Here is a 26837-nt window from a genome sequence, read left to right as displayed (position 1 = left end):
GTAGAGTTGGAAACGACTAGCACGCATGTGCGGGGGAACCTTTACCTTTACCTTTAAGCAGTAAACCTGGAGAAAAACCCCTTGTAGAAAGGTTGCTGTGGAAAGGTGGAATATGAGTTAAAAGGAATAGATGAATGGCTGGGTTTTGTATCTGGAAACAAGGGAACTGAAAGATGAAATAAGTCTACTGCAGTAGTTCGGCATGTGGACTAGGGTGCTGCTCTTTTGAAGGTTGTCCCCGGGAGCTGTGAATATTGCTTAACGTTAAGTGGCCACAAATCCAAACTCAAAGACTGTTCTTATATCCATCAATAGACAATACATGCAGAGTATAACTCAGAGTAACAGCTGACTGGGAGCTCTAGGAAGAGTAAGCCTAAAATACTTGTAATACTCCAGGTTGGATATTTTCTGTGTGCATCATCAGCTAGATCAGAAGCAGAGAGAGAAAACAAATAAAGGTATTAGATGCAGTGTTCCTCCCCCCCCCCAGATGAACGATGTCTGTGAGAAGTCACTAAGCACACAAACATCCAAGGATATGCAGGAATAAGGTTAGTGAGCATCAGGGAAATAGAGGTACATTGATTCAACATGAATAGCCAATTTCTGAAGGCGGAGTCTTCCCAAAGAAGAAACTGCGTGCATCAACAAAGGGGGAAAAGTTTCCTTGACCAAATCTTGTGCACAAAATCGGCTTTCTGCTGACGGGCAGGGTCTCTCAACAGCAGATTTGGGGAAGTGGGAGAAGATAACGGGAAGAAATAAGTGTCAACACTGCTAACGCTGGATGTTTTTGCATGGACAACAGATGGAAAGGTAGCCATTTCGCTTTTAGAGTTAGATGACGCTGGGAAGGGGGTGTGAATGTGAATGAGAGTCCAGCTAGACATAACAACACTGAAACTTAGCGTGAGAATCACGGTTACTGAACTCAGAGCTGATACCAAGAATTGGATGGCTGGAGAGGAAGCGCTTCAAGCAAATTGGGGAATGTGATTTATGCTGTTAATTGGAGGAGGGAATTGTGCTTTGATACTATGTGCCCAGGGGAGGGGAAATCAATTTTTGGCTTCGATTACGTAAGTGCCGATATTCTGCTGCTCGAATAAAAGATCCTTTAAGGTAAACAATGCTTCGAAGTTCTTCTGAAGAGTTTCATCTGTCAGAACCATGACAAAAAATAGATTCTTCACAAATTCAAGCTGCAGAATTATTGGTACAAATGGGCTTTTCAATAATTCTTAATTCTAAAATGTTTTATACTACCATAGCATGGAGCAGGGGGAGGGGGCATGAAAAAGGTGCTGTTCATAAGAAGCAGATGACAGAAATTACCAATTCCTCTTCTTTATCCCTCTCTCCCCCCCTGCTTTTTTTTTCAGACAAGGCTCTGCCTTTTTCACGCTGCCCGCTCTGTACTAGCCAACGGAATGAAGCTCCTAGGAATCACACCTGTAGATAAAATGTAATGGGGGAACTTCCTTGATGCTTTTCCTATGTATCCCTTATGAAGATTATCTGATCTCTGTTTTGGACTTCATGGCCATTCCAGAGTTGTGGGAATGTTCGGAAGCCCTTTTGATGTGAATTTTTCTTCTCTTATTATAAAGCCAATTCCAGCTTTTATTAGTATTTGAATTAAATGGTTGTGATGCACCGACATGTGGATCAGGCTGTATGACTATGGCTTTGCTGCTCTACTGACCTGCTCTGAAATCAAAACCTTTCAGCCACTTGGAAATTTCAGCAGCTGTGCAATTGGCACCAAATAATAATGCTTAAGAGACGTGGTGGCTCAGTGGGTTAAGACACTGAGCTTGTCGATCAGAAGGTCGGCAGTTTGACGGGTCGAATCCCGAGTGCCGCGTAACAGAGTGAGCGCCTGTTACTCGTCCCAGCTTCTGCCAACCTAGCAGTTCGAAAGCACATAAAAACCCAAGTAGAAAAATAGGGACCACTATGGTGGGAAGGTAACAGCGTTCCGTGCGCCTTTGGCGTCTAGTCATGCCGGCCACATGACCATGGAGACGTCCTCGGACAAGCGCTGGCTCTTCGGCTTTGAAACGGAGATGAGCACCGGCCCCTAGAGTTGGAAACGACTAGCACACATGTGAGGGGGAACCTTTACCTTTACTTTTTAATAATGCTTAAAAATTAAGTCCCATTTTTTATTTTTGCAATACAAAGCTTTGTCATTATGAGAATATTAGAACTGTGGAGCCTCTTCTTTTCTTTTTGTTCCTCATAAGCACTTGGCTTGGAAGGTGGGCATTTTTTTAATATATATGTGGTACATTTATTTATCCCCTTCATGGATTACTGCCTTGTCGTGGCGAAGGGGCTTGCGTAATTCAATGAAGCTATGAGCTATGCCGTGCAGGGCCACCCAAGACGGACAGGTCATAGCAGAGAGTTCTGACAAAACGTGATCCACTGGAGAAGGAAATGGCAACCCACTCCAGTATCTTTGCCATGAAAACCCTATGGGCAGTTCCAAAAGGCAAAACGATATGACGCTGGAAGATGAGCCCCTCAGGTCGGAAGGCGTCCAATATGCTACTGGGGAAGAGCAGAGGGCTAGTACTAGTAGCGCCAGAAAGAATGAAGCGACTGGGCCAAAGCCGAAAGGACGCTCAGCTGTGGATGTGTCTGGTGGTGAAAGGAAAGTCCGATGCTGTAAAGATTTTTTCTCCGTAGGAACCTGGAATGTAAGATCCATGAATCAAGGAAAGCTGGACGTGGTCAAACAAGAGATGACAAGACTAAACATCGACATCTTAGGTATCAGCAAACTAAAATGGACAGGAATGGGTGAATTTAATTCAGATGACCATCAGGTATACTACTGCGGGCAAGAATCCCTCAGAAGAAATGGAGTAGCCTTCATAGTCAATAAAAAAGTAGGAAAAGCAATACTGGGATACAATCCTCAAAATGACAGAATGATCTCAGTTCGAATCCAAGGCAAACCATTCAATATCACAGTAGTCCAAGTCTATGCCCCAACCACCGGTGCTGAAGAGGATGAAATTGACCGGTTCTATGAAGCCCTACAGCACCTTATAGAACTAACACCCAAAAATGATGTGCTTATCATCATGGGGGATTGGAATGCTAAAGTAGGAAGCCAAAAGATAACTGGAATAACAGGCAAGTTTGGCCTTGGAGTACAAAATGAAGCAGGGCACAGGCTGATAGAATTTTGTCAAGAGAATATGATGGTCATAGCAAACACTCTTTTCCAACAACCCAAGAGACGGCTTTACACATGGACATCACCAGACGGTCAACACAGAAATCAGATTGACTATATGCTCTGCAGCCAAAGATGGAGAAGCTCTATACAGTCAGTAAAAACAAGACCAGGAGCTGACTGTGGCTCAGACCATGAGCTTCTTCTTGCAAAGTTTAGGCTTAAATTAAAGAAAGTAGGGAAAAGCGCTTGGGTTGAAACTAAACATTAAGAAAACCAAGATCATGGCATCCGGCCCTCTCAATTCCTGGCAAATAGATGGGGAAGAAATGGAGGTAGTGACAGATTTTATTTTCCTGGGCTCCAAGATCACTGCAGATGGGGACTGTAGCCAAGAAATTAAAAGACGCTTGCTCCTTGGGAGGAGAGCCATGGCAAATCTAGACAGCACACTAAAAAGCAGAGACATCACCCTGTCAACAAAAGTGCGTATAGTCAAAGCTATGGTCTTCCCAGTTGCAATGTATGGCAGTGAAAGCTGGACCATAAGAAAGGCTGAGCGCCAAAGAATTGAGGCCTTTGAACTATGGTGCTGGAGAAGACTCCTGCGAGTCCCTTGGACTGCAAGGCGATCAAACCGGTCAGTCCTAGAGGAGATCAACCCTGACTGCTCTTTAGAAGGCCAGATCCTGAAGCTAAAACTCAAATACTTTGGCCACCTAATGAGAAGGAAGGACTCACTGGAGAAGAGCCTAATGCTGGGAAAGATTGAGGGCACTAGAAGAAGGGGACGACAGAGAATGAGGTGGCTGGATGGAGTCACTGAAGCAGTAGGCGTGAGCTTAAATGGACTCCAGAAGATGGTAGAGGACAGGAAGGCCTGGAGGAACGTTGTCCATAGGGTCGCGATGGGTCGGACACGACTTCGCAACTAACAACAACAACACATTTATTTATAAATGCTGTCTTGCCATTATGAGTTACAGAAGTCCTATGGATGCAGTCTTTACCTGGCTGCTTCATCTGACTTTCAAAATTTACAGACTTTAAGAAATAAGATGAAGCTGCTATGCCCCAAGGAAAATCATCCGCCTCTAGTGGAAAAATTATTTTAAAAAGCACTCTATATATTTGCACAGTAGGCCATTGCAATCTGATGAAAACAACTAATCAGTGGGACAGCTTGTGGGTGCTTCATCACTGGAGTTTTTAAGAAAAGACTGGACAGCCACTTGTCTGAAATGGTACAAGGTCGGGCTGTGGTCCACTAGTAGGCCATGAGCTGTTTGCATCTGAGCTGTGGGTGTGCACACATGCATCCCCACTTGTGCAAGTGGTGAGCAAACAAGTGCGTGCACACTCCATTTGCCTGAGTGGCAGGCACACATGCACGGCACTTGCACAAATGGAGTTGTGTGCGGCCACTGGCACAGAACCATTCCCCCCCCCCGCCGCTGGTCTGCAAAGGAGGCATACATGAAGATGCAGGACAAAATGTGTATAGAAACCCTGATACCAATCTCTCAAAGAGGATCCGATTTTGAAATATGTACTGCGAAGCTTAGGCTACCTCTGTTCCATGCTATTTCCAACTGTGGAAATAAAGCATCCACTATCACGTTTACAATTTTACTTTTTCTTACTATGATACAGAAAAAAGTATAGAGGTGCACAACAAAAGATTTACTATGAGGTTTCTTCTCTCTGGAGAACAATTGCTAAAAAAAAGATAATAACTTCTATTTATTTTTCCCTAATCTCTGCTGGCTTCCACATTTGGTTTCTCTGAACTTATTCCCTGGGTTTGTTGTTCCTTTTTTTTCCAAACGGCTGATAAATAACTGCAGGTAGTCCTCGACTTAAGACCACAGTTGAGTCTAAAATTTCCATTGCTAAGCAAGACAAGTTGTTAAGTGAGCTTTGTGCCATTTTCTGACCTTCCTTTCCACAGTTAAGTGAATCACTGCAGTTCTTAAGCTAGTAACACAGTTGTTAAGTGAATCTGGCTTCTCCATTGACTTTGCTTGCCAGAAGTTTGCAAAAAGTGATCATGTGACACACACACCCCTGGGACGCTGCAACCTTCATAAATACCTGCCAGTTGCCAAGCATTCCAAATTTTGATCACGTGGACCATAGGGATGCCGCAATGGTCGTATGAAAAAGTCATAAGTCACGTTTCGCAGGGCCATTGTAACTTTGGATGGTCATTAAACAAATGGTTATAAATTGAAGACTACCTGGGCAGGTGGTATTCAGAGTCTACCTTCCATTTTGCTTTTCCTCCCCCCCTTTCATATTCAGCTGTTGTCAGAAGGTTTTGTCTTGCCCTTCCCTCTCCAAAAGTTGGGTGAGGCACTTTTATAACATCACAATGACATCCTCCAAATTCCGGGCAAAGTAGGACCAATCATTTCATTTAGAGTCAGACAATCTGAAACAGAAAAAAATCTGCTCTGTTCATAACCAAATTGGAAGTAATTGCACTTGCTGGCTTTAAGGTTAAACATCACTTCTTGACATCTGATTTATCAGATTCTCATTCAAGCCTTAGTTTGATTGATTTACAGAAATTATGCATTTTCATTTCTTCAAACCTCATTTTAGAAAACCGGCTAAAAATATTTACCTCTCAACAATTTCAGTAGAAAAGTAAGTTGACAAAAATCAGTAGATATAAACCTAGATGATATTTAATCCATAGCATTTGTTCCCTTTCTCTAAAACATATTTAATCAAATATTTAAAAAAAAACTAACACTGCACAAGAATGTATGTATTTACCAGTTAATTCAATGCAGGAGTAAATGTATGTACAGTGATCTATCGCCTTCCTTTTTGCAATAGAAAATTCTTAAAAGAAATCACAGTAATTTTTTTCTTCCTGTGGTCTTCCAAAAAAGTAGTGACCCCTGGCTTCAGGATATTAAAAAATAAATTGCCATTTTCAGTTTTAAAGCTCCAGTAATAGCATTCTTCCATCTCACAACTGCCTCTGCGTTTTTCCTATTGCAACAATGATTTTTATCGTTAAAGCAGTACAGTGCTTGGCTGGATCTTCATGCCAGGTATCCATGGAGAAAAAGACACTATTCTTCCAGTATAATTTTATGTTGTTTTGGTCACATTTAAATTTGAATTACCCTTTCCTTGTAACCACAAGCATTTCTGGCAACAAAGCCTAGATAATAGTGTTATAACATAGGAGTAAATTCCATGGCCATCTCTCTATTTATGTATAACAGTGCCTCCCATTCCTTCTTTTCAGCAAACGGCATCTTCAATTGTGAAAGACCAACGTTTATAAGGAAAATGGGATTCTACAGATTAGCGAAGAATCTTCCTCCAGTGTAGATTTTCATCCAATGAATAACTGACTTCATTTTCAGAAGTTTTCCATGAAGAATTAAAGTCTTTTCTTTCAAAAAGAGAATTGGGGGTGGGGACAGGCGTACACATTGTCTCCTTTACTTTTCTATTCTTCGTGAAGACAGACGTCACACGGAAGTAAGATTCCCTTTTGACGTTTTTGTTTCTACTAGCTGGATTTTTGTTGTATCTTGTCGAGGCAGTCCATACAAATATATTGAAACACAGACAAGCAGTGTCCCCAGAGAGAAAGTTATAGCTGGAAGGGAAAAAGAAAGCACACAGTTTAAAGTATGCCGGTCACAGCCTCATCACTGAAAATAAGAAATCTGGTTTGCGGCTTTAGATTATGAATTCTCCAAATGTTTAATCGGTTGTGTTTCACTGCTGGAAAGTAGTTTTGATATCTTGCTACACTCTACTTCCATTTTACAGCTTCTTTGGGAGGGGCGTTATATTAGTACATACAGGGGTACCTCAGTACTCGACTGCTTCAAATCTCATCAAATGTGGTACTCAATGCATTTTGACGTAAAAATGTCTGGTACTCATCATCTGTTTAGTACTTGATGCACTGAAAAAGGAAGCAAGGGACAGCCACTGAGAGTGGACAGGAATTAAACCAGGCTGGGAAGATCCCTGAAAAAGGAAGGGACAGCTGCAGAGGTCAGACAGGGAAGTCAACCATGCTGGGAAGGTCGCTGACAGGAAAAGGGACAGATAGGAAGTTCTTCCCGGCTGAAACAAAAAGTTACCTCGTAAATCACATGGTTTATTTTTAGTACTCGCTGCACCTCCCAGAACCGATTAAGGACGAGTACCAAGGTACCACTGTAACTGGAAACTTCCATTTTAAATTTAAATATGACTGAGACCTTAGGAAGATTGAAAAATTCTTATTCACCTTCACTTCATGACTGAAAGACTAAGCATCAGCTTGCTTATACAGATAGTCCTTGCTTAACGACTGCCTCATTCAGTGACCATTCAAATTTATGACTTGCTGAAAAAAGTAACTTCACACTCAATGCCTACATTTATGACTTTTGCAGCTCCTTTAGTTATGTGAGCACCACTGCAGTCACTACAGTACATGTTGTCCTGTGCCTAACCTGTTATTCTTTTTTCTCCTCCCTTGCAGAATAGAGATTGGAGAGGAAGGGATTACAACAAAGTAAGCAAGCATACAATAGGGACTGCACTAAGCTGTTTCCACAATATACTCATGCTTTGCTGGCACCAGTGCATTGCTTTCAATGTGTGTTTCCCCATTGTGTGCCTGCTAACTCTCTTGTAATCTCTTGCTCTCCAATGAATGTAAATCCAAACATTAATTCTCTTCTGGTTAATCCCAATGCCGGGGTAAGCATTCCAAAGGGTGGGGAAAAGAAATGCACAGTCATGGCCATCTAATTTCTCTAAGAGTCTGCTTCACTTAGCAACAGATTTGTTGGTCCCAGTTGTGGTTGCTAAACAAGGACTACCTATATGAAAAACCACTCATTATTTCATAACAATCTTACAGAAAAATACATTTCAGTGGAATCAATGAAATATGATAAAAATACACTATAAACACATAATGTTTGATTGGGATAAGGATCTGATCACTCTGGAAAAATAATTCAAGACAAGATAATCTGGCCATTTTCTTTGGGAAACTGCATAAATAGTACTAGCAGAAGAATAAAGCTGAAGATTATTTATTTTATTTTATTTTATTTTATTACATTTATATACCGCCCTTTCCCGGAGGACTCAGGGCGGTTTACAGGGTAATTAAAAACCAAAAATACAAAAGTTAAAAAACTAAGTTTAAAAAAGATTAAATTTATCCCTGTATAAGTAAAACCCCAATTAAAATAAATTAATCCTCAGCCTGGGCCAGAGAGCTCGAAGAGCCAGGTCTTCAGGTCCCGGCGGAATGAACGGAGGTCGGGGGCAGTCCTCAGCTCCACTGGCAGCTGGTTCCAAATGGCAGGCGCCCCCACTGAGAAGGCCCTATCCCTGGGTGTCGTCCGCCGGCAATCTCTTACCAGTGGCACCCTGAGAAGACCCTCCCTGTGGGAGCGCACTGGACGAAGGGAACTTGATGCCGGCAGCAGGTGTTCCCTCAGATATCCCGGACCCAAGCCATGTAGGGCTTTATAGGTCATCACCAGCACCTTGAATTTCACCCGGAGGGCAACCGGAAGCCAATGCAGCTCGCGGAGTAGAGGTGTTACATGGGAGTATCGGGAGACCCCCATCACAACTCGCGCGGCCGCATTCTGCACCAGTTGAAGCCTCCGAGTGGTCCTCAAGGGCAGCCCCATGTAGAGAGCGTTGCAGTAGTCCAAACGGGAGGTCACAAGCACATGAGTGACTGTGCGTAGGGCATCTCGGTCCAGATAGGGTCGCAACTGGCGCACCAGGCGAACCTGGGCAAAAGCCCCCCTGGTCACGGCTCCTATATGGTCTTCAAAATTGAGTCGCGAATCCAGGAGGACGCCCAAGTTGCGAGCCCTATCAACGGGGGGTAACACCTCACCCCCCCATCGTTAGAGATGGAATAGTCTGGTTGACCCGAGATGCCGATATGCACAGCCACTCAGTCTTGGCGGGATTGAGACGAAGCCTGTTTCTCCCCATCCAGACCTGGACCGCCTCCAGGCACCGGGACATCACGGCGAGGGCATCGCTGGGTTGGTTCGGGGTGGAAAGAAAAAGTTGGGTATCATCAGCGTACTGATGATACCCCACCCCGAAACCATGAATGATCTCACCCAGCGGCTTCATATAGATGTTGAACAGGAGGGGCGAGAGAACCGACCCCTGAGGAACTCCACAAATGAGAGGCCTCGGGGCGGATCTCTGCCCTCCCGTCAACACCGACTGCGAGCGGCCCAGGAGATAGGAGGAGAACCACCGTAAAACGGTGCCTCCAACCCCCTGAGACGCCGCAGCAGGATACCATGGTCGATGGTATCAAAAGCCGCTGAGAGATCTAATAGGACCAGGACAGAGGAGCAACCCCTGTCCCTAGCCCTCCAGAGATCATTCACCAGCGCGACCAATGCCGTCTCCGTGCTGTATCCGGGCCTGAAACCCAATTGGTACGGGTCCAGATAATCAGTTTATTAATTATGAGCAATTTAAACCATGTAACCACGGTAAAGTATCAATGATTCCATGAATACCTATTCCATGATATTGTGGATCATAAATGATTTAATGAAAACACAAAACAGTCCAAAGCAACTTACTGATTTGTAAACCAAAGAGAAGGACGGATGCAACCGTAGAGAGTACAATGGCTGCTGCTGCAGAAAAACCTTTCAAAATGTTGTCTGTATATTTAACAACAACCGAGGTATAGAGGCCCCCAACACTGGAAAGAACTAGGACAAAAAAGAGATGTGCTTAGGCCTAATACGTTCTGACATGGTAGAAAGAACTATTATAGCATTTGTTTAGAAGGATGAACAAGAGGATTTCTTGTCAAGTACTATGCCTGGTTGGCATAGTCTGTACCACGACTTGAAGATTATATTTGCAGTTGATAATAGGTATTCACCCCATAACCACCCAACCTGATTTGGAATTTAAACAATGGATTGGCATGGGGGGAAGGGCTTCTTTTTTGTTTTAATGTTTAGCTTCCATACACCACAGAGGGCAGGATGGGATAACTGAAGGAAACAGAACTAAAAATAGAGCTTATATCAGCCTTGCAAGGTAGTCCAGACAAGAAGCACACCCAGAAGTACTAGCTCTTTACTGTAAGTTATACTAACAGAATCTTGCAAAACTGAAAATCCCCACATCTTTGCCTTTATACTTCCAAGAACCTTGGGAGGGTCTTTTCTGAGACATATTTCTTATTTCTGACCCTTATTTCCTCTGTGGGCTAAGCTACCGCTTGCCTGATTGCTGCCTAGTCTGTGGCTCTGCCTTCTACGTCCCAAGATCATTCCCACATGAACAAATGAAAATTAAAAGAATTACACCTTATTTATGCTTGAATTTTGGTGAATACTAGGAGAGTTAGTAAGAAACTGGACTTTGAGCTTCGCAAATCTGTAATACAGCTGTTTTTAATATTATGTTCATCTTCCCCAAAACAAACTATTGAACTTTGGCACTCCACCTTGGCTGGATTTTGAAAGGCACCAAAGGTTACCCTCCTTAGCATATTTGCTTATAACATGTCCCAAAGACCAGGTAGCAATTAACCGTCAGCCTCCTTATAACCCACCTAGTTTTCCTCTAAATTTATTTCCACATTTCTTTCCCCCGCTCTCACCACTTTGGATTTTGGCTGAGGTGGACGGAAGTTAAAATCCAAAAGGTCAGAAAGGTGCCTGATTACCAACCTCCACTCTATAATTCACAAGCTGTGTGAGTTCAGATATCAGCTGCATGTACACCTCAGCAGTTGACTGTAGCGGAATTAGCATTCGTTAGATTTCTTGTATTCTACAGATATAATAGGCAAGTTTCATTACAGTTCTAGAATAAAAGGGATCTGCTTCTACAGGCCATCCCCACATATTTCTCAGTCCTGCCCAACAGTACTGAGCAGAAAGGAACTGTGATGTGTATTCAATTTATATTTGCTACTAAATCTAATTAAATCTAAATTTGACATTTAGATTGAAGTCATCCTTTTGGATAACGTTAACAATTACTGCCTTTCCAACACATTCCCATATTTGAAACAGCACTTCTGGCATTACTACAAAAACATCACAAACTGGGCAATTACAAGTTTGAGGCCAAACCCAGTACTTACAAATGACAAACCAGACATATGGCGTATAGCCATAAAAAAATCCTTTCTCCATTACTTGAACGCCTTCGGCTGTGTAAACCCCAAGCAACGTTACTGCAATTCCGGAGAGATACATCTGAATGTTCCTCACCCATAAAGATGTATCAGAGCTTTTTAGTACTTTCTCAAAATACACTCCTGAAAGGAAAGTGACAAAAGATTAGCAAGCTACCTTGGAAAAGAAGCTAGTCAATCAATTTAATTTAAAGATGAATAGATTATTAGACTTTTATGGTTGACTGTCAAAGGCAGGCTTCCACAGTTTTTTTTTAAAACAACATGTAAACCCTAGCTAAATCATAACTTCCCCAGTGACAGTATAGAAATACAGTATTATCAAATATTTCTAGATTGTCATTTTAATGTACACCACTTTAATGGTACCCATTCCCAAGCTAGCAAACTGCAAGATAAACTTCCTAGGCTTCTTCAAATTTTGCAAACAAAATGCAGAGATTGGGGAAAAATCAGTACAAGTGGTCCTTGCTTAACAACCATTCAAAATTACAACCAATTCCCAAATGTTACAACCTGCCCTCAAAATTACAACTGCTGCATCTCGTCCCCCAATCATGTGATCATATTTCATGTGCTTGGCAACTGGCTCATATTGAACATCTGCAGGTCTCTATGGTCACATGACCACAATTTCCAACAAGCAAAGTCAATGGGGAAGCTGGTAGGAAATCGCAAGTCCCTGTTATGACAAGCCTTTCCTTAGGTGGCTTGCAAAGAAGCTGACAGGCAGGTCATAGTTACGGAGCACAGGTGGGCTAGGTGAGTGGCAGAAGTGCAGTAGGGCATGCAGATGATCACAGCCATGTGTCACATTTGCAGTAAGGCAGGGACTGAGCACTGCCACATGCCACAAAGAGGGCACATGGGCAGTCACCACCACACTGAGTGAATATATCAGACCGTACAGTTAGGCACTTCCATGCATGAATACAATCAAACATGTGATTGGGCACTGCCACACAGTGCAGATGCAAGCAGGTGGGGTCTGGGCACTGCAGAGTGCAATGAGGTGCAAAAGCAGTGGGAATGGGAGACCTCCTCAACTGGCTTCCCCACTGATTTTGGATAATGAAACTGGCAAGAAGTCCTGTCATGTGAAGTCCTCATTTAGTGAACCACAATCCTCACTTAAGAATGGCAATGGGGACTGCCAGGATTGTCATCGCTAAGCAATGCGATTATGTGGCATTGCAGATTAAAACCTCACTGATGAACAATGGAAATTCAAGTCCCAATGACTATAAAGCGACAGCAGTAGTACAAAATAGGAAACAAGAGTTATCAGATAAGCTAATACCATGGTTAACGTTCTGTGTTTTAGCTATTACCTGCAAATCCTGAACACAGAACAGCAATTGCTATCGCTCCAAATCCTAGCAGTGGATTCTGTTCCACCTAAATATGTAATAAAGAAGAAAATCAATTTATTTATCCTCTACTAGTAACAATGACTTCTCAAAACTTAGGACAGCAATTTATTAAGCCAGAATACTTTTCGGCAACCCTATGAGTTGAACTGCAACATTTGATATGCTGCAAATATATAAGCTCCAGAAAATAAAGTCAGGTGCCCAATCCTTCTGGACTAAAGGAGGGAAATGCCTCAATCACTGCACACAGATACCTTATTTCTATGTTTAGTAAGGTTTGTTTTTCTTTAGGTCCTTTAGCTATTTTCAGTTGCATTACAATTAAACAAATAAGGGGCATATCATCTGCCTATAATCTATCTTCCGAAGAACACAGCCAGTGTTTCTGATGTTAACTGAATTCTGTTAAAGAAGTAATAGAGAACAAATCTGTATCCCTGGTTCTGGATGAAAATACTGCCAATTTTGTACACAGAGTGGAAGTGCAGATATTTTTTGTAGATCTCACTCAAGTCCCAAGAAATTCGATGAATCCAATTGCCCAGTAAGTACGCACCAGATTTGGATTTTCCCCCCCCACCAGATCTCACTTTGCATTTATGTAACACATAAAGTAGCTTATTATGATCTCGGGCAGGAATAGGAAACCTTTGGGTGTATTGGGATTAGCTTATTTCATCAGACTCTTAAGCTAAATTCAGAAGCTTTTGCCATTAATTCAAACTTATCTGTTTCTTGCAAAAGAGAGTCAGAAAGGAGGAAACAGTGGAGGCAAAAAGAGGGAGGTCAGAAAGAAAAACAAGCGCTGCAAAGTAGTAATATAAGAACTTCCTGGAAGTTCTGAAATCACTCCTTTCTCATTTCAGCCCCCATAAAAATGGTGCCGGGGGATAGCTGGCCTCTACTGAGAAAAGGGGGAATGCTCTTGTCCTAGGCCAGGGGTAGGCAACCTTGGCTCTTTTATGACTTGTGGACTTCAACTCCCAGAATTCCTGTGCCAGCCATGCTGAGGGGAAAGGCAGTTTCCAAGCTGAGCCATGCTGGCTCAGGAATTCTGGGAGTTGAAGTCCACGAGTCATAAAAGAGCCAAGGTTGCCAAACCCTGTTCTAGGCCCTCCGAAACTTACCCATGTTTAAATATTAAAATACAGGTAGTCGCTCATTTAGTGACCATTCAAAGTTACAACGGCACTGGAAAACAGTGACTTATGACCATTTTTCACACTTATGACTATTAAAGCATCCTCATGGTCACATGTTCAAAATTCAGATGCTAGGCTACTGGTTCATATTTATGACGGTTGAAGTGTCCCGGGGGTCATGTGATCAACTTTTGCGACCTTCTGACAAGCAAAGTCAATGGGGAAGCCAGACTCACTTAGCAACCCTGTTACTAACTTAACAATGCAACAATTCACTTACCAAGTGTGGCAAGAAAAGTCATAAAATGGGGCAAAACCCACTTAAGAAATGTTTTACTTCGCAACATAAATTTTGGGCTCAGTTGCAGTCGTAACTCGAGGACTACCTGTACAGCGAAAACTATGTAATTCAGCGCATGTCGGCTTCTGTTAAAATATTCAGCTAAGGAACACAGGAAAATAACGGCTCCCAGGCAAAATGCTTACCTGAACTTTTGTAGCCTGAGCTGGTTTCCACTGCACAAGTGTGACTCCACCACACAGCATAAACACTGAAAACCACTGCAATCGACTAAGGGTGCGGTTCAGCATCAGGACAGTACATAAGGCCGTGCAGGGGATTTTCAGCTGATATGTCACCTAAACCATCGAGTTTGAGATGTGTTTTATTTCGGAAATGCATAATCCCATCTATATAGCACAAAAAAGTCTTTCAAAAATAGTTTTTAATATAGAAAAAAGCAAGGGAAAAGGATTATTATGTCATTCAAGTGATGTGGAGACTAATATTGCTAAATGTAATTTTTGTCTTAATTACCTGTAAGTAACCAATTATATCAACTTTTATTGCTGCAGTGCCACTTCGATGCGATGTGTTTTGCAGCATTCTACTTAAACGCCAAGTATAGTTGTCACCAATAAAGACGGCACATCCAGGCCGTCTTTAATTTTGTATGTGGCATTAAATACCAGGTAGCAAAGATAATCATTTGCTTACCTTCCCAATGTTTCAACATTTGGTACTTTCCCCTGTTATTTTTCAGTAATGAAACTTTTAAGACCACCCATTTAGTTTCCAACTTCTCTCCTTACCACATCAAAAATTCACACAACAATTATGGAGCTCTTTACCTACGGAAGATTTCTATGCTTCTATTTCGGAAGCATATAGCTAAAAGGGTAAACTATTTCGGCTGGAAAATCGTTGAGTTACAATGCCACCCTTCTCGCAGTGGCACTGCTGTTCGTCTTCCTTGTGTGCCAGGTGACCCTAGACACTGTAACCACTGACTGAAGAACACCCATAGGTGTGTGGCTGTGGTGATTCTCAGTCGTGGTTGTCCCAAAGGTGCTTTTTTCCAAAAGACAACCGGACTTTGTTTTTCCTTGAAGATGTTTCGCTTCTCATCTAAGAAGCCTCTTCAGTTTCAGGACAGTACATTTCGCTTCTTGAAAAAACACCTTTGGGACATCCACATGTGTGTGAACACCTGCTTCTGGATGACATGGCAAAGGATTCAACTTTGGAACATCACTCAAGTTACCTGATAAACTGCTGCATCCAAATTGCTGAGAGCCAGGAAGGCCATGTTATTCTGAACAGCATACACAACTGAAGGAACGCTTAATTTCAATAATTCTTTAGGACTGCCTAAGACATTTTCCTTCAAAGACATTGACAATTTACCCAGGCTTCCAGTCTCTCTGAGGAAAATAAAAAGGAAAATGTTTTAGGAGAAATAGGACTACTACTACTTCCCCCCCCCATATAATTTTATTAATAATTATAAATGATCAGAATAAAAATGAATACAAACCGCAAAAAATACAAACAGAAAAATACAAAAACTGCACTCCTAAGCCAGTGTACAAAGAGCAGTTGGTCTACTCATGAAAAACACCTGCCAGGAATCACATGGATGATCTTAATCATCTCTTAATAATGTGAAAGTGAAAGCCAGTGAAAGCCAGCAAGACATCAGCTTGCCACGGTGCTTCAGAAAGTCGGGATTGCCACTTCTTATAGTAGGGAGGTAGAGGCATTATACAGGTAGTCCTAAACTTACAATAGTTCATTTAGTGACCGCTCAAACTTACAAAGTTGAAAAAGTGACTTATGACCGTTTTTCACCCTTATGAATGTTGCGGCATTCCCCATGGTCACATTCAGATGCTAGGCAACTGGCTCGTGACGGTTGCAATGTTTTGGGTCTTTTGTGACCTTCTGACAAGCAAAGTCAACAGGGAAGCTAGAATTCACTTAACAACCACATTACTAACTTAACAAATGCAATGATTCACTTAACAACAGTGGCAGGAAAAGTCATAAAATGAGGCAAAGCTAGCTTAACAAATGTTTTCACTTAGCAACATAAATTTTGGGCTCAATCGTAGTCGTAACTCGAGGACTACCTGCATAGGTTCAACGGAACGGGCGGTGCCACTCTCCATTTGGAGAGGTGCGCGCGCACCACTGCCCGTTCGAAGAGGTGCGCGCGCACCAGGCGGCTGGGAGCCGCAGGAGATGGCTCAAAGAGCCGCATGCGGTTCCGGAGCCGCGGGTTGCCGACCCGTGCCCTAGAGAGTAAAATGCTGACTAAAGCTTCTCCATACAAAACACAGAATACACAGGGAAAGAAAACGAGGAGAGTTTGTACTTATATGATGTATCTAAGCATCAGATGGTAATATATCATAGCAAGAGAACAATTATTATTGTTGTCTAAATATTGTCATGACTAGCAGTCTACGTGTGCCACAAAGGCAACATAGTACAATATGCTGCAAATTAAAGAGCAGTCCTGAAGTACCACTAAATAAAGACAGAAAGTTATAAATTTGTAGAGACTGCTTTCAGATTCTTTTTGTTACATGAACTCTACATCTGCCTTGTTCAAAAGCTTTTAAGGAAGTCATAACTGAGCAATAACAGCATGAACAAACTGCTAATCTTTAAATGCCCTCTTGCAAAAATACAGGATCTTTTTGAATGTTTGCGAACAATCATGCCTGGACCAAATCACTTTGGCCCAAGTTTCAGAATTTAATTCACACTAACTTTCTGGCCTTTAGCCAGAACAATGAACAAGTATGAACATCTATTTATTAAGCTGTTTGGGAGAAAGAAATCTATAACAAAAACTCAATCCAGAATGTTCTTATTTTATTTGAAAATAATCTTCTGCTTAAAGAAGCAAATCTAATACAGTACATATGAATCATAACAGGAACTATGGGAGGGTTTTTTTTTAAAGGAAGAAAATAAATCAGAAAAGAGCAAATAAATTTACCATCTGACTATCCTCACCAGTGTTCATACTTACTTTGCTAAGATGCCCAAACTTAGGAATAATTTGATAACTTCTGTAATGCAAACAGCTGTGGATGAAAAGTACAGAACTGCTCCGGTTGTTCTTGTATATCTCAATGCTACTGTATATGTTGCAGCCACTAAGGTCATCACCGTCAAGCAGTACAACTTAAAAAGTAGGCTGACATTTTCTGGGAAAACAAAAGGATCCCTCTATCAAATATAAGAGTTAAAACTTCAACAGTCACAAATAAGACCACATGAATCACCTTGATCTTAAATACATGGCTGGGGAGGGGGGGAATTCTAGATACCCCAGCAATGATGACAGCTAACCATCTACAGAGGAATATCTGGTAGCCATTAGAGCAGAGTTTCTGAAATGCAGCAACCTAAAGATGTGTGGATTTCAATTTCCACGGCTGGCTGAGGAATTCTGGAAGTTGGAAACTGCCAGGTTGCAGAAACACTGCTTTAGAGGGTGGTGAACAAATCTTCACAGGCATCATATATAACAATTAGTTAGGTTGGTCAGGTCTGTTACACAGTGTGCACTGAAACAACATTTCCTTATGTCTAGGTCAACCACTATTTTTTCCCCATGGCATCTCCCACCTAAATAGCCTATTTGGGAGGGATGCAATTTTGTGTCTCACTCTTACTTCTATGCCAACCAACCTAAAACAAAAGGGTGGGGACCTGTTTCAAAGTGAGCTGTCCTGAAGCAAAAAGTGTCAGATCTCCATGTCTTTGGTGTGGTGGTGGAGGAGGTGAATTTAAGTAATTGTTGACTCAGGCAACTGCCTGAACTATTCCCTGGAGTTTTTCTTGGCAAGGTTTTTTGGAAGTGGCTTGCCCTCGTCTCCTTCCTACGTTGAGAAAGAGTCTGGCCCAAGGTCACCCAGCTGCTGTGTGCAACTGGCTCTCCTCATGTCTCTAGTGATTAACAGCAGGGTAGCATCTCATAAAGATACATCTAGCTCTACCCAATTTTTCAGATACAATAATTTTCTGGAATTTTATTTCTTTGTACTGAATGATTTTGTTTTAATAATTATATAAGAAGTTAAGAATTAAAAATCCTGGCAGCATCCAGTTCCAGCTAATGATTTAGAACTGGTACCATCTCTCATTGTCAAGGAAGACTAGTGATGTATGCCTTAGATCAGGGGTGTCAAATTCGCAACGTCACGTGACATGTCGCAACATATCACGACTTTTTCCCCATTGCAGGAGCTGGGGTGAGCACGGTTTCAGCATGACGCATCCAGCCTGGCAGTTTGACACCCCTGCCTTCGATTCTTTGCTTTACTTCTACAAAGTTAGTTTGTTTGGGTTTTTTTGTATTCCCACAACACTGTATACATAGATCATTATACCATTATTCTAAGACAGCTTTTCATTCCCTGTCACTCAAACATTTATTCTTTCAAGGGAGTTCCACCTTGTGTAAATATTCCTCCAAGGTATTACAGGTTATACTTTACAACCATATAATTTATGCTTAACTTTTAAAGATAAGATCTCATTTACTTCAACATGTGGCACATGAGACTATCTGCAGCAGATACAAGTATCATTCAGTACAACCAGGTGATGAACAGTACCATTAAACATTTTTCTTCCTTTGAATAGTAACAAGGAAACTTACTTTTCATATTATTGGGGGTATATTGCTTATTCTGTTTCCAGGACAGAATGCAAAAGAGTTACATAGGTAGTTAAATAAAATGCCAAGGCAGTTAAATAAAATTAAGAGAAAGACTTGTTTAACTATTTAAAACACTAAATTGCAGAGATACAATGGTATAAGAGACATGATGGCACAGAATGTAATATTGCAGACTAACTCCCTGCCCACTGCCAGCAGTTCGATCCTGACTGGCTCCAGGTTGACTCAGTCTTCCATCCTTCTGAGGTCAGTAAAATAAGGACCCTGTCAGGACCCACCTCAATCCACATCTTAGGAAATAAGAACTCTTGGATGCAAGTTTAGTCCAAAAGGAAAATGTTTACTAGGATGGAATCGATTGTGGGAATACAAGACGGAATCTGACGAAAGTTACATTTCAATCCTATATAAAGCATTCCCATTTCAGCCCCTCCCCTCATCCATTTGGTCAGGCTCTCATCAGTTGCTAGGTGTCAGGTCCTTCCATGGGAAAGGGAACTCTCCTTGGTTTTATGGTTATTGCTTTCCTTTTCAGTTGTAAATGAAGATACAATCCAGACCTGTCTGTCCCCCTCCCTTCCCCCGTTAAAACATCCCCTGTTGTTTGAAAATCGCTTTAGTAACCATCCTCTCCCCCCCCCCCTCGGAGAGATGGCAGAATCCCCAGAAATAGCACGTTGTTCTACCTATACAATTATGAAATGTGATATAAATGGATTCTGACATTCGGCTCTCCTTTCAGAAAAAAGATGAGTCCATCTGTGGGGAAAGAGAACATATGAATGTTAGCCTGGTTTGTTTGGATATTCTGTATGAAACCTCTTAAGCAACTTAGGTGCTTTAACATGGAGTTTGTTAACCCACTCATTTTCTGAGGAGGGGAGGTGTTTCCATGCCACTAAATATTGTATCGTTCCATGGTGTTTTCTGGAATCTAAGATTTCTTTCACTTCAAAATGTTGTTCTCCTTCCACCATGATGGGGGGTGGTGGTGGTGGGATTTTTTCTCGTAGTGGTGATTGTTGTTCTCTCTTTAATAGACTGCAGTGGAAGGTTGGGTGTATTCGTCTAAGATTTTTGGGTAGTTCTAATTCAACTGTTACTGGGTTTATGATTCTTTTAATTGGAAAGGGTCCAATATATTTTGGTCCTAGTTTTTTACAGGGTTGGAGTGATTTCAGGTATTTTGTGGATAAATATACCATCTCTCCTACCCTAAATGGTGTGGGATCGGTTCTTTTTTGTCTGCCTGTGTCTTGTATGCTTTTCTGGCATCTTCCAACGCTTTCCTAACGATTGGCCATGTATTTTGTAATTGAGCAATCCATTCCTTCAGATCAGGGATAACCGGTTCTTTTGGGGTTAGTTCTGGTATTGGGTTGAAACTCTGGCCTGTAGCTACTTGAAAAGGAGTGTAACCTGTGCTTGAGTGGACTGCATTATTATATGCTACTTCTGCAAAAGGCAGTAGGTCCGTCCAGTCGGACTGCTGAAAATTAATATAGCATCTCAGATATTGTTCAAGTATATTATTAAGTCTTTCAGAAGCTCCGTCTGTCTGAGGATGGTGACTAGATGACAGTCCTTGGGTGGTTCCTAAGAGGGATAAAAATTCTTTCCAAAATGCCGACGTAAATTGCACCCCTCTGTCAGATATGATGCGTTGTGGTACCCCGTGCAATCTGTAAATATGCTGTACAAAAAGTTTTGCTAATGCTTTTGCAGTCGGGATTTTTTGGCAAGGTATGAAATGTACTTGCTTAGAGAACAGATCTGTGACAGTCCAGACTACGGTGTTTCCATTACTTTCTGGCAGTTCTACGATAAAATCCATGGCTATTTCTTTCCATGGGGCTGAGGGGTTTGCCACCGGTTGTAACAGACCTGGCGGTTTCCCTTGCAGTCTTTTGGCCATCGCGCAAATTTGACAGCTACCCACATAGCTTTCTATGTCCTTTTTCATAGATGGCCACCAAAATTGCGTTTTAGTTAAGTGTAAGGTTTTTACAAAGCCAAAGTGTCCTGCTGATTTTGTATCATGGCACAGTTGCATGAAATTGATTCTCTGTGTGGCAGGTATATATAGCTTCTCCCCCACCCACGGCAGTCCATCTTTAATTGTGCACACATGTTTATTTTTCTGGAACCATTCATCACTTTCCAAAGATTTCCTGAATTCTATACCAGTTTGGCTATCTACCTTCGGCTTCATTTTTTCTTGTGCCCTGGTGGTGACTGGTGCTGCCAGTTGTTGTTCCGGTACAAGTGGTTTAAAGTCAGTAACTCTTGTGCTGTTATATTGGGGCATGCGGGATAATGCATCTGCCAGGAAGTTCTTTCCCCCCGGTAAGTGTTTGAGAGTGAAATTGAATCGGTGAAAATGTTGGGACCAGCAGGCTTGCTTAGGAGTGAGCTTTCTGGGCGTTTTTAGTGCTTCCAAATTTTTGTGGTCTGTCCAGACCTGGAAAGGTATTTTATTTCCTTCTAAAAATTGGCGCCATGTTAGTAATGCCCACCTCAACGAGAATGCCTCTTTTTCCCATATTGGCCAGCGTTGTTCTGTTTCTGTGAGTTTTCTGGATGTGTATGCGCATGGTTGCAATGTCCCCCCATCATTTTCTTGTAATAGTACGGCTCCTACCGCTACATCACTCGCATCTGCCTGTATTACAAAAGGTTTGTCGGGATCTGGGTGTTTTAGGACAGGTTCAGCAGAAAAAAGTCTCTTTAGCCTCTCAAATGCTGCTTGACATTCCATTGACCATTTCAGAGGCTGGCTGGGTTTCACGGGTGACCCCCCCTTCGTTTTCAACAAATTTGTGAGGGGCATGGCTATTTGGCCAAATGTGGGGATGAATTGGCAGTAGAAGTTTGCAAACCCCAGGAAACTTTGCAATTGCTTCCGTGTGCGGGGGGGTGCCCACTCTAGTACTGCCCTGACCTTCTCAGGGTCCATTTCGATGCCCTCTGGAGATATGCGATATCCCAGGTAGTCGATTTTTTCCTGATGGAATTCACACTTCGATAATTTAGCATATAAGTGGGCAGCTCGCAACTTCTTCAGGACTGCTCTGACTAGTTTGATATGTTCCTCTTTGGTTTCTGTGAAGATAAGGATGTCATCGAGGTAAACCAGGACCCCCTTATATAGGTGCTCTCTCAGCACGTCATTAATTAATTGCATAAAGACTGCGGGGGCCCCTTGCAGTCCGAATGGCAATACTTTGAATTGACAGCACCCCATTGGGCAGTTGAATGCAGTCTTCCATTCGTCTCCTTCCTTAATCCTAATACGGTAGTATGCTTCCCTCAGGTCTAGTTTGGTAAAAATCTTTCCTTTCGATAGGTGGGATAACATATCCTTCATTAGGGGAAGGGGGTACAGATTACATTCACTAATTGTGTTCAAATTTCTATAGTCCACAACCAAACGAAAGGACCCATCCTTCTTCTCCCTGAACAGAACCGGGGCGGCCACTTTGGGTTTGGCAGGCTCAATAAATCCTCTAAGTTTTTCTTTATGAATCTCTCCATTTCTGCCATTTCCCTTGGGCTCATGCCATACATCCTGGGTTTTGGGAGTTTTGCCCCAGGTTTGAATTCTATGGTGCAGTCTGTGGGGCGGTGGGGGGGAAGCTCATCTGCTCTTTCCTCACTGAAAACCTCAGCCAGGTCCCTGTATTCCTCCGGTATCTCTGGTAATCCCTTCTCTTTCCCCACCGCTGCTGTCTCCTCCCTCTGGGTTGGGGGGGTGCTTTTGGAGTCTAAGTTCTTCTGCCCCCCCTTTGGGAAATTGAGTTCTGCTGTCCTCCAGTTTATCCCGGGGTTCCATTTCTTCAGCCATTCCAGTCCTAGGATCATTGGGCATTCCATGCCTGGGGCCACTATAAACGTTATGTCCTCCTCATGGGGTCCCAGTGATAGGTGGATTGGTAAAGTGGCTAGGGTGGCTGGTCCTCCCCCTGCTATTGTCCCATCTAATTGACTAAAAGAGATTGGTTGTTTTAGCCTCCTCACTGGGATGCTCAATCTCTCCACCAGCGTTGGGCTGATAAGGCAGCGGATGCACCCAGAGTCTATCAGAGCTTTTATTTTGGCTGCTTCAGGCATAGGGGAAGCTAATATAGTCACTGTCTTAAGTATGGGTGGAAGGGGTCCACTTACCAATGGTTCTCCCTCTGAGCTGTCTTCCGAGTTGTCCACCGTCCCTGCGGTGCAGGCCAGAGTCCAGTCCCAGTTCCTGGCAGGAATTGTGGACTCTACAGCCTCTGTCCCCTTCATGGAAGATTCTTTTGTGTTGCCTTGGGGCTTCCCCGGCTTTTTGGAGGATGATGCCTCTGGTTTTCGTGGGGGGGCTTTTGAACGACATTCTGCAGCACGGTGGCCCTCTCTCCCGCAGTTGAAGCAACTTGTTGATTTTTTGGCTGTGGCTGGTGGTTTTTCCCCCTTGCGTGTTTGCTCGGGTGGCAGGCGGCCCCATGGTTTTCCTCTGCGGTGTCTCTTCAGTAGGTCTATTTCCACTTCCTCCGCCAGGATGTACCAGTCGTCGAGGTGGGGTGGGTCTCCTCGAGACAGGCAAGCATCATACAGGTCGTAGTTCAGACCATCTTTGAAGTGGCTAAGGAGGATGTCTTCTGGCCAGTTCAGCTTGCTGGCAATGGCTCGGAATTCTTGAGTATAATCAGCCACTGCTCGCCTGCCCTGCCTCACCGTTTTGATTCTCTCCCGGGCCTTACGGTCAGCCAAAGGATCCTCGAACCGTCGCCTCAAAGATGACATGAATCGGTTGAAGTTGTTGAGTTCTGGGGCGTTGGAGTCATGCAAGTTCACCACCCAGTCTGCAGCCGTCCCGTCCAGGGCAGATTGCACAATTCGGATGCGTGTTTTGTCACTGGGGATGTCCCGTCCGTACTCTTCCATGTAGCTGAGGACTTGGGTTAGGAAAAATCCCAGTCGTGATGGCTCCCCCTTGAATTTGACTTCCAGGGGCGGGAGTCTTTGGCTGGAGCGTTGTCTGCGCCGTGGCCGGTATCGCTCCTCATCCTGGTCCCCATCTGTGGTTCTGGGGGGGGGGGGTACTGCTGAGGCAGCAATTCCTGTTCCATTGGATGGCCCCGGGGTTTCAGGTGTTGGATCCCCTCCGTTACCTTTCCAGTTGCGTCCCCAGGCGCTGCCTCGGTTGCGATTTTCAGCTCTCTCCTCCCTCAGTGAACTCAGGGTTGCTTTCATCAGATCAATGGCCTTTTCCAGGATCCGCTCCTCCTCGCTGGCGTGCAGGGAACTCTCCATCTCTTGCCTCCATTCCGGTTGGTGGTTACTACGCCTCAGGGTCGTTTCTCCCGAAGCCTTTTCCCACTCACTTTTCCTTCCAACGCCCATCGAACACCGGGGTTTTCGGTCGTACTGCTCCACCGCTTCTTCCCCGGGGGAATATGCTGCTTCAGCTTCCCATCGTCTCTGGGATTCCATTTAGGGGGAAGACTCCCCCTCCATGGGGCTTCCCTCCTCTCTTGCTTCGTCGCCAGACATTGTATTTGTTGCAAAGTCCCCCGGTAAGGTTTTCCCTTCCAGGTTGACTCTTAAAGCAGATTCCGTCTACTGTCAGGACCCACCTCAATCCACATCTTAGGAAATAAGAACTCTTGGATGCAAGTTTAGTCCAAAAGGAAAATGTTTACTAGGATGGAATCGATTGTGGGAATACAAGACGGAATCTGACGAAAGTTACATTTCAATCCTATATAAAGCATTCCCATTTCAGCCCCTCCCCTCATCCATTTGGTCAGGCTCTCATCAGTTGCTAGGTGTCAGGTCCTTCCATGGGAAAGGGAACTCTCCTTGGTTTTATGGTTATTGCTTTCCTTTTCAGTTGTAAATGAAGATACAATCCAGACCTGTCTGTCCCCCTCCCTTCCCCCGTTAAAACATCCCCTGTTGTTTGAAAATCGCTTTAGTAACCATCCTCTCCCCCCACCTCGGAGAGATGGCAGAATCCCCAGAAATAGCACGTTGTTCTACCTATACAATTATGAAATGTGATATAAATGGATTCTGACAGACCCAGACTGTTGGGGGCAATATGCTAACTCTGTAAACCACTTAGAGCAGACATGTCAAACTCGCGACGTCACATGACGTCGCGTGACATATCAGAGCTTTTTTCCCATTGCCGGCAATGGGGTGGGCGCAGTTTCCTGGTGACGAGTCCGGCCCGCAGGCCGGCAGTTTGACACCCCTGACTTAAGAGTTTAGCACTATGGTATATAAGTCTAAGTGCTATTGCTAAAACCATATAATGTTCTAATTTACCTTTGACTTTAAAATAGCATTGCATATTTATTGCATACTTCATAAAGTTAATTCAGTTTGTTTTTTAAAAAAACTGACCATACTATTAACAACCTTGCCAAACTACTAGTAAACTAAAGCTTTTCTTCATATATATTAAACCTTCATATGAACATGCCAGAAACTGGATGAATCTGTAAAACGTGAACCACTTCCACAGAGAACTATTAGAAGTACATCTAAATTAGGGATTTACATGGCACAAATCTTTGAAAGCAAGACATATCATAGTTCTCTCAATGAACTGAATTCAATGAACAACTTGCCTACTTCTTTCACCTGCGTATACATGTCCAGATCATTGTGAAAATTGTCTTCATTTTCTATAATTTCTAATATCAAATCTAATTTGGTAATCAAAATTTCATTCCATAGCTAGCACATATGCTTCCAAACTAAGCTTCTGTGTTATTCTATTATTTCAGCCTGGTCATATGTAAACAATAAATCATTTGTACATTCGGTATAATCATGCCTGACAACAGAACCAGACCTACCATTGCAAAATGACACAGATACATAAACATGCATTTACTTGATTGAAAACAAGAATGGGAGAAGTAGTCATTAGATCCTGACATCACTTGCACAAATTAAGCATCATTTCCATAGAACACATACAAACTTTCCTCTCAACAGCTCTGAAGACTTATTTTAGCAATACAGACGGGACGTAAAAAGGCATGTATTTTTTCCGTGCCTAAAGGCTCTTTAGGGAGAGATACTCCAACCAAATCACTCCGACCATTTTTCCCCAAGATGGGACCAGGTATGTTGGACTTCCAAACCTATCATTCCCAGCCAGCATAATTAAAAAGTCCAATACATCTGAAAAGCTTTGATTGGGAAAAACCTGTTACAGTGCAACGGAACAGCTATCCACAGACAGCAGAAATGTGTGGCAACAAACCGATGTCCGCTTGCGCCTTATAGAAACTAATTTAGAATTCTCCCCCCCCGCCCGCACGTGGGGCTGCCCAACCATTAGCCCCAGTGAAACGGATCGCTCTCTTTCCGCACAAGCGTTCAAAGCGGAGCCGATTCGGAGCAGCTGGTTTTTGCGACTGGAGCACCAGCGGGATCATTAGCTTACCTTTCGGAGGCGCCATAGTAGCCACGAAAAGGAATCAATTGGCGAGCAAATAAGCCCGCCCAGCCAATCAGTCCCCAATTTACCATAGAGAGCTATAGAAGACAACTAGAGGGTCCGTTCCGGTACTCATCGCTCCGACCCTGCCGCCGGAAAGAGAAACAGACCGAAGCTTTCCGTGGAATTCCTGGAGGGTGTCAATTGTCTGTTCCAGGAAGTGGGTGGCATTGATGCTGGCAGAGCTATTTCTTAAAGGGACAGAACGCCAGCAAATTCTTATTTTTAACATAAAGACAGACTTCAGCTACTGCAGGGGTAGGCAACATTGACTCCAGGCTGGCTCAGGGATTCTGGGAGTTGAAGTCCACGAGTCAAAAGAGCCAAGGTTGCCTGCCCCTGAGCTAGTCCAATTTAGCAACTTTAAGACGTGAGGATTTCAAAAAATGTAAGTCTTCAGCCAGCTGATTGGGGATTCTGGGAGTTGAAATCCACCTCTTAAGTGTCTATGG

The 26837-nt window shown here is 43.1% G+C and overlaps 2 protein-coding genes across 8 annotated transcripts in view; one reads left to right on the top strand and one right to left on the bottom strand.

Moving 5' to 3' along the window:
- The window catches only part of RARS2 (arginyl-tRNA synthetase 2, mitochondrial), a 40112-nt gene extending 33518 nt beyond the window's left edge, over positions 1 to 6594 (top strand). For 2 of the 6 annotated variants that reach the window (XM_081313254.1, XM_081313255.1), the window contains exons 20-22: positions 1386 to 1468; positions 2701 to 2784; positions 6465 to 6543. In XM_081313254.1, the coding sequence (XP_081169380.1) occupies positions 1386 to 1468; positions 2701 to 2784; positions 6465 to 6486 (189 nt within the window). In that variant the 3' untranslated portion in view covers positions 6487 to 6543. Of the gene's footprint in view, positions 1 to 1385; positions 1475 to 2700; positions 2785 to 6464 lie in introns of those variants that run through there. The other 4 variants (XM_081313256.1, XR_014024554.1, XR_014024555.1 and 1 more) reach the window with 4 other exon arrangements.
- Positions 5872 to 26541, bottom strand: SLC35A1 (solute carrier family 35 member A1). Of its 2 annotated transcripts, XM_081313258.1 has the most exons (8): positions 26332 to 26541; positions 17232 to 17409; positions 15453 to 15612; positions 14395 to 14547; positions 12725 to 12791; positions 11340 to 11516; positions 9811 to 9945; positions 5872 to 6824 (listed from the first exon to the last, which is right to left on the bottom strand). In XM_081313258.1, exons 1-8 carry the CDS (start codon positions 26345 to 26347, stop codon positions 6694 to 6696), a joined length of 1017 nt encoding a protein of 338 aa, XP_081169384.1. In that variant the 5' UTR covers positions 26348 to 26541; the 3' UTR covers positions 5872 to 6693. The 2 variants fall into 2 exon arrangements, with proteins under 2 accessions (XP_081169384.1, XP_081169385.1); XM_081313259.1 differs by lacking the exon at positions 17232 to 17409 and having other exon boundaries at positions 26332 to 26489.
- Positions 26542 to 26837: the final 296 nt, after the last annotated feature.

Source organism: Vipera berus, assembly GCF_964194415.1.
Source record: "Vipera berus genome assembly, chromosome: 1".
NCBI lineage: Eukaryota > Metazoa > Chordata > Lepidosauria > Squamata > Viperidae > Vipera > Vipera berus.
This window is presented reverse-complemented; position numbering and strand designations above follow the sequence as displayed.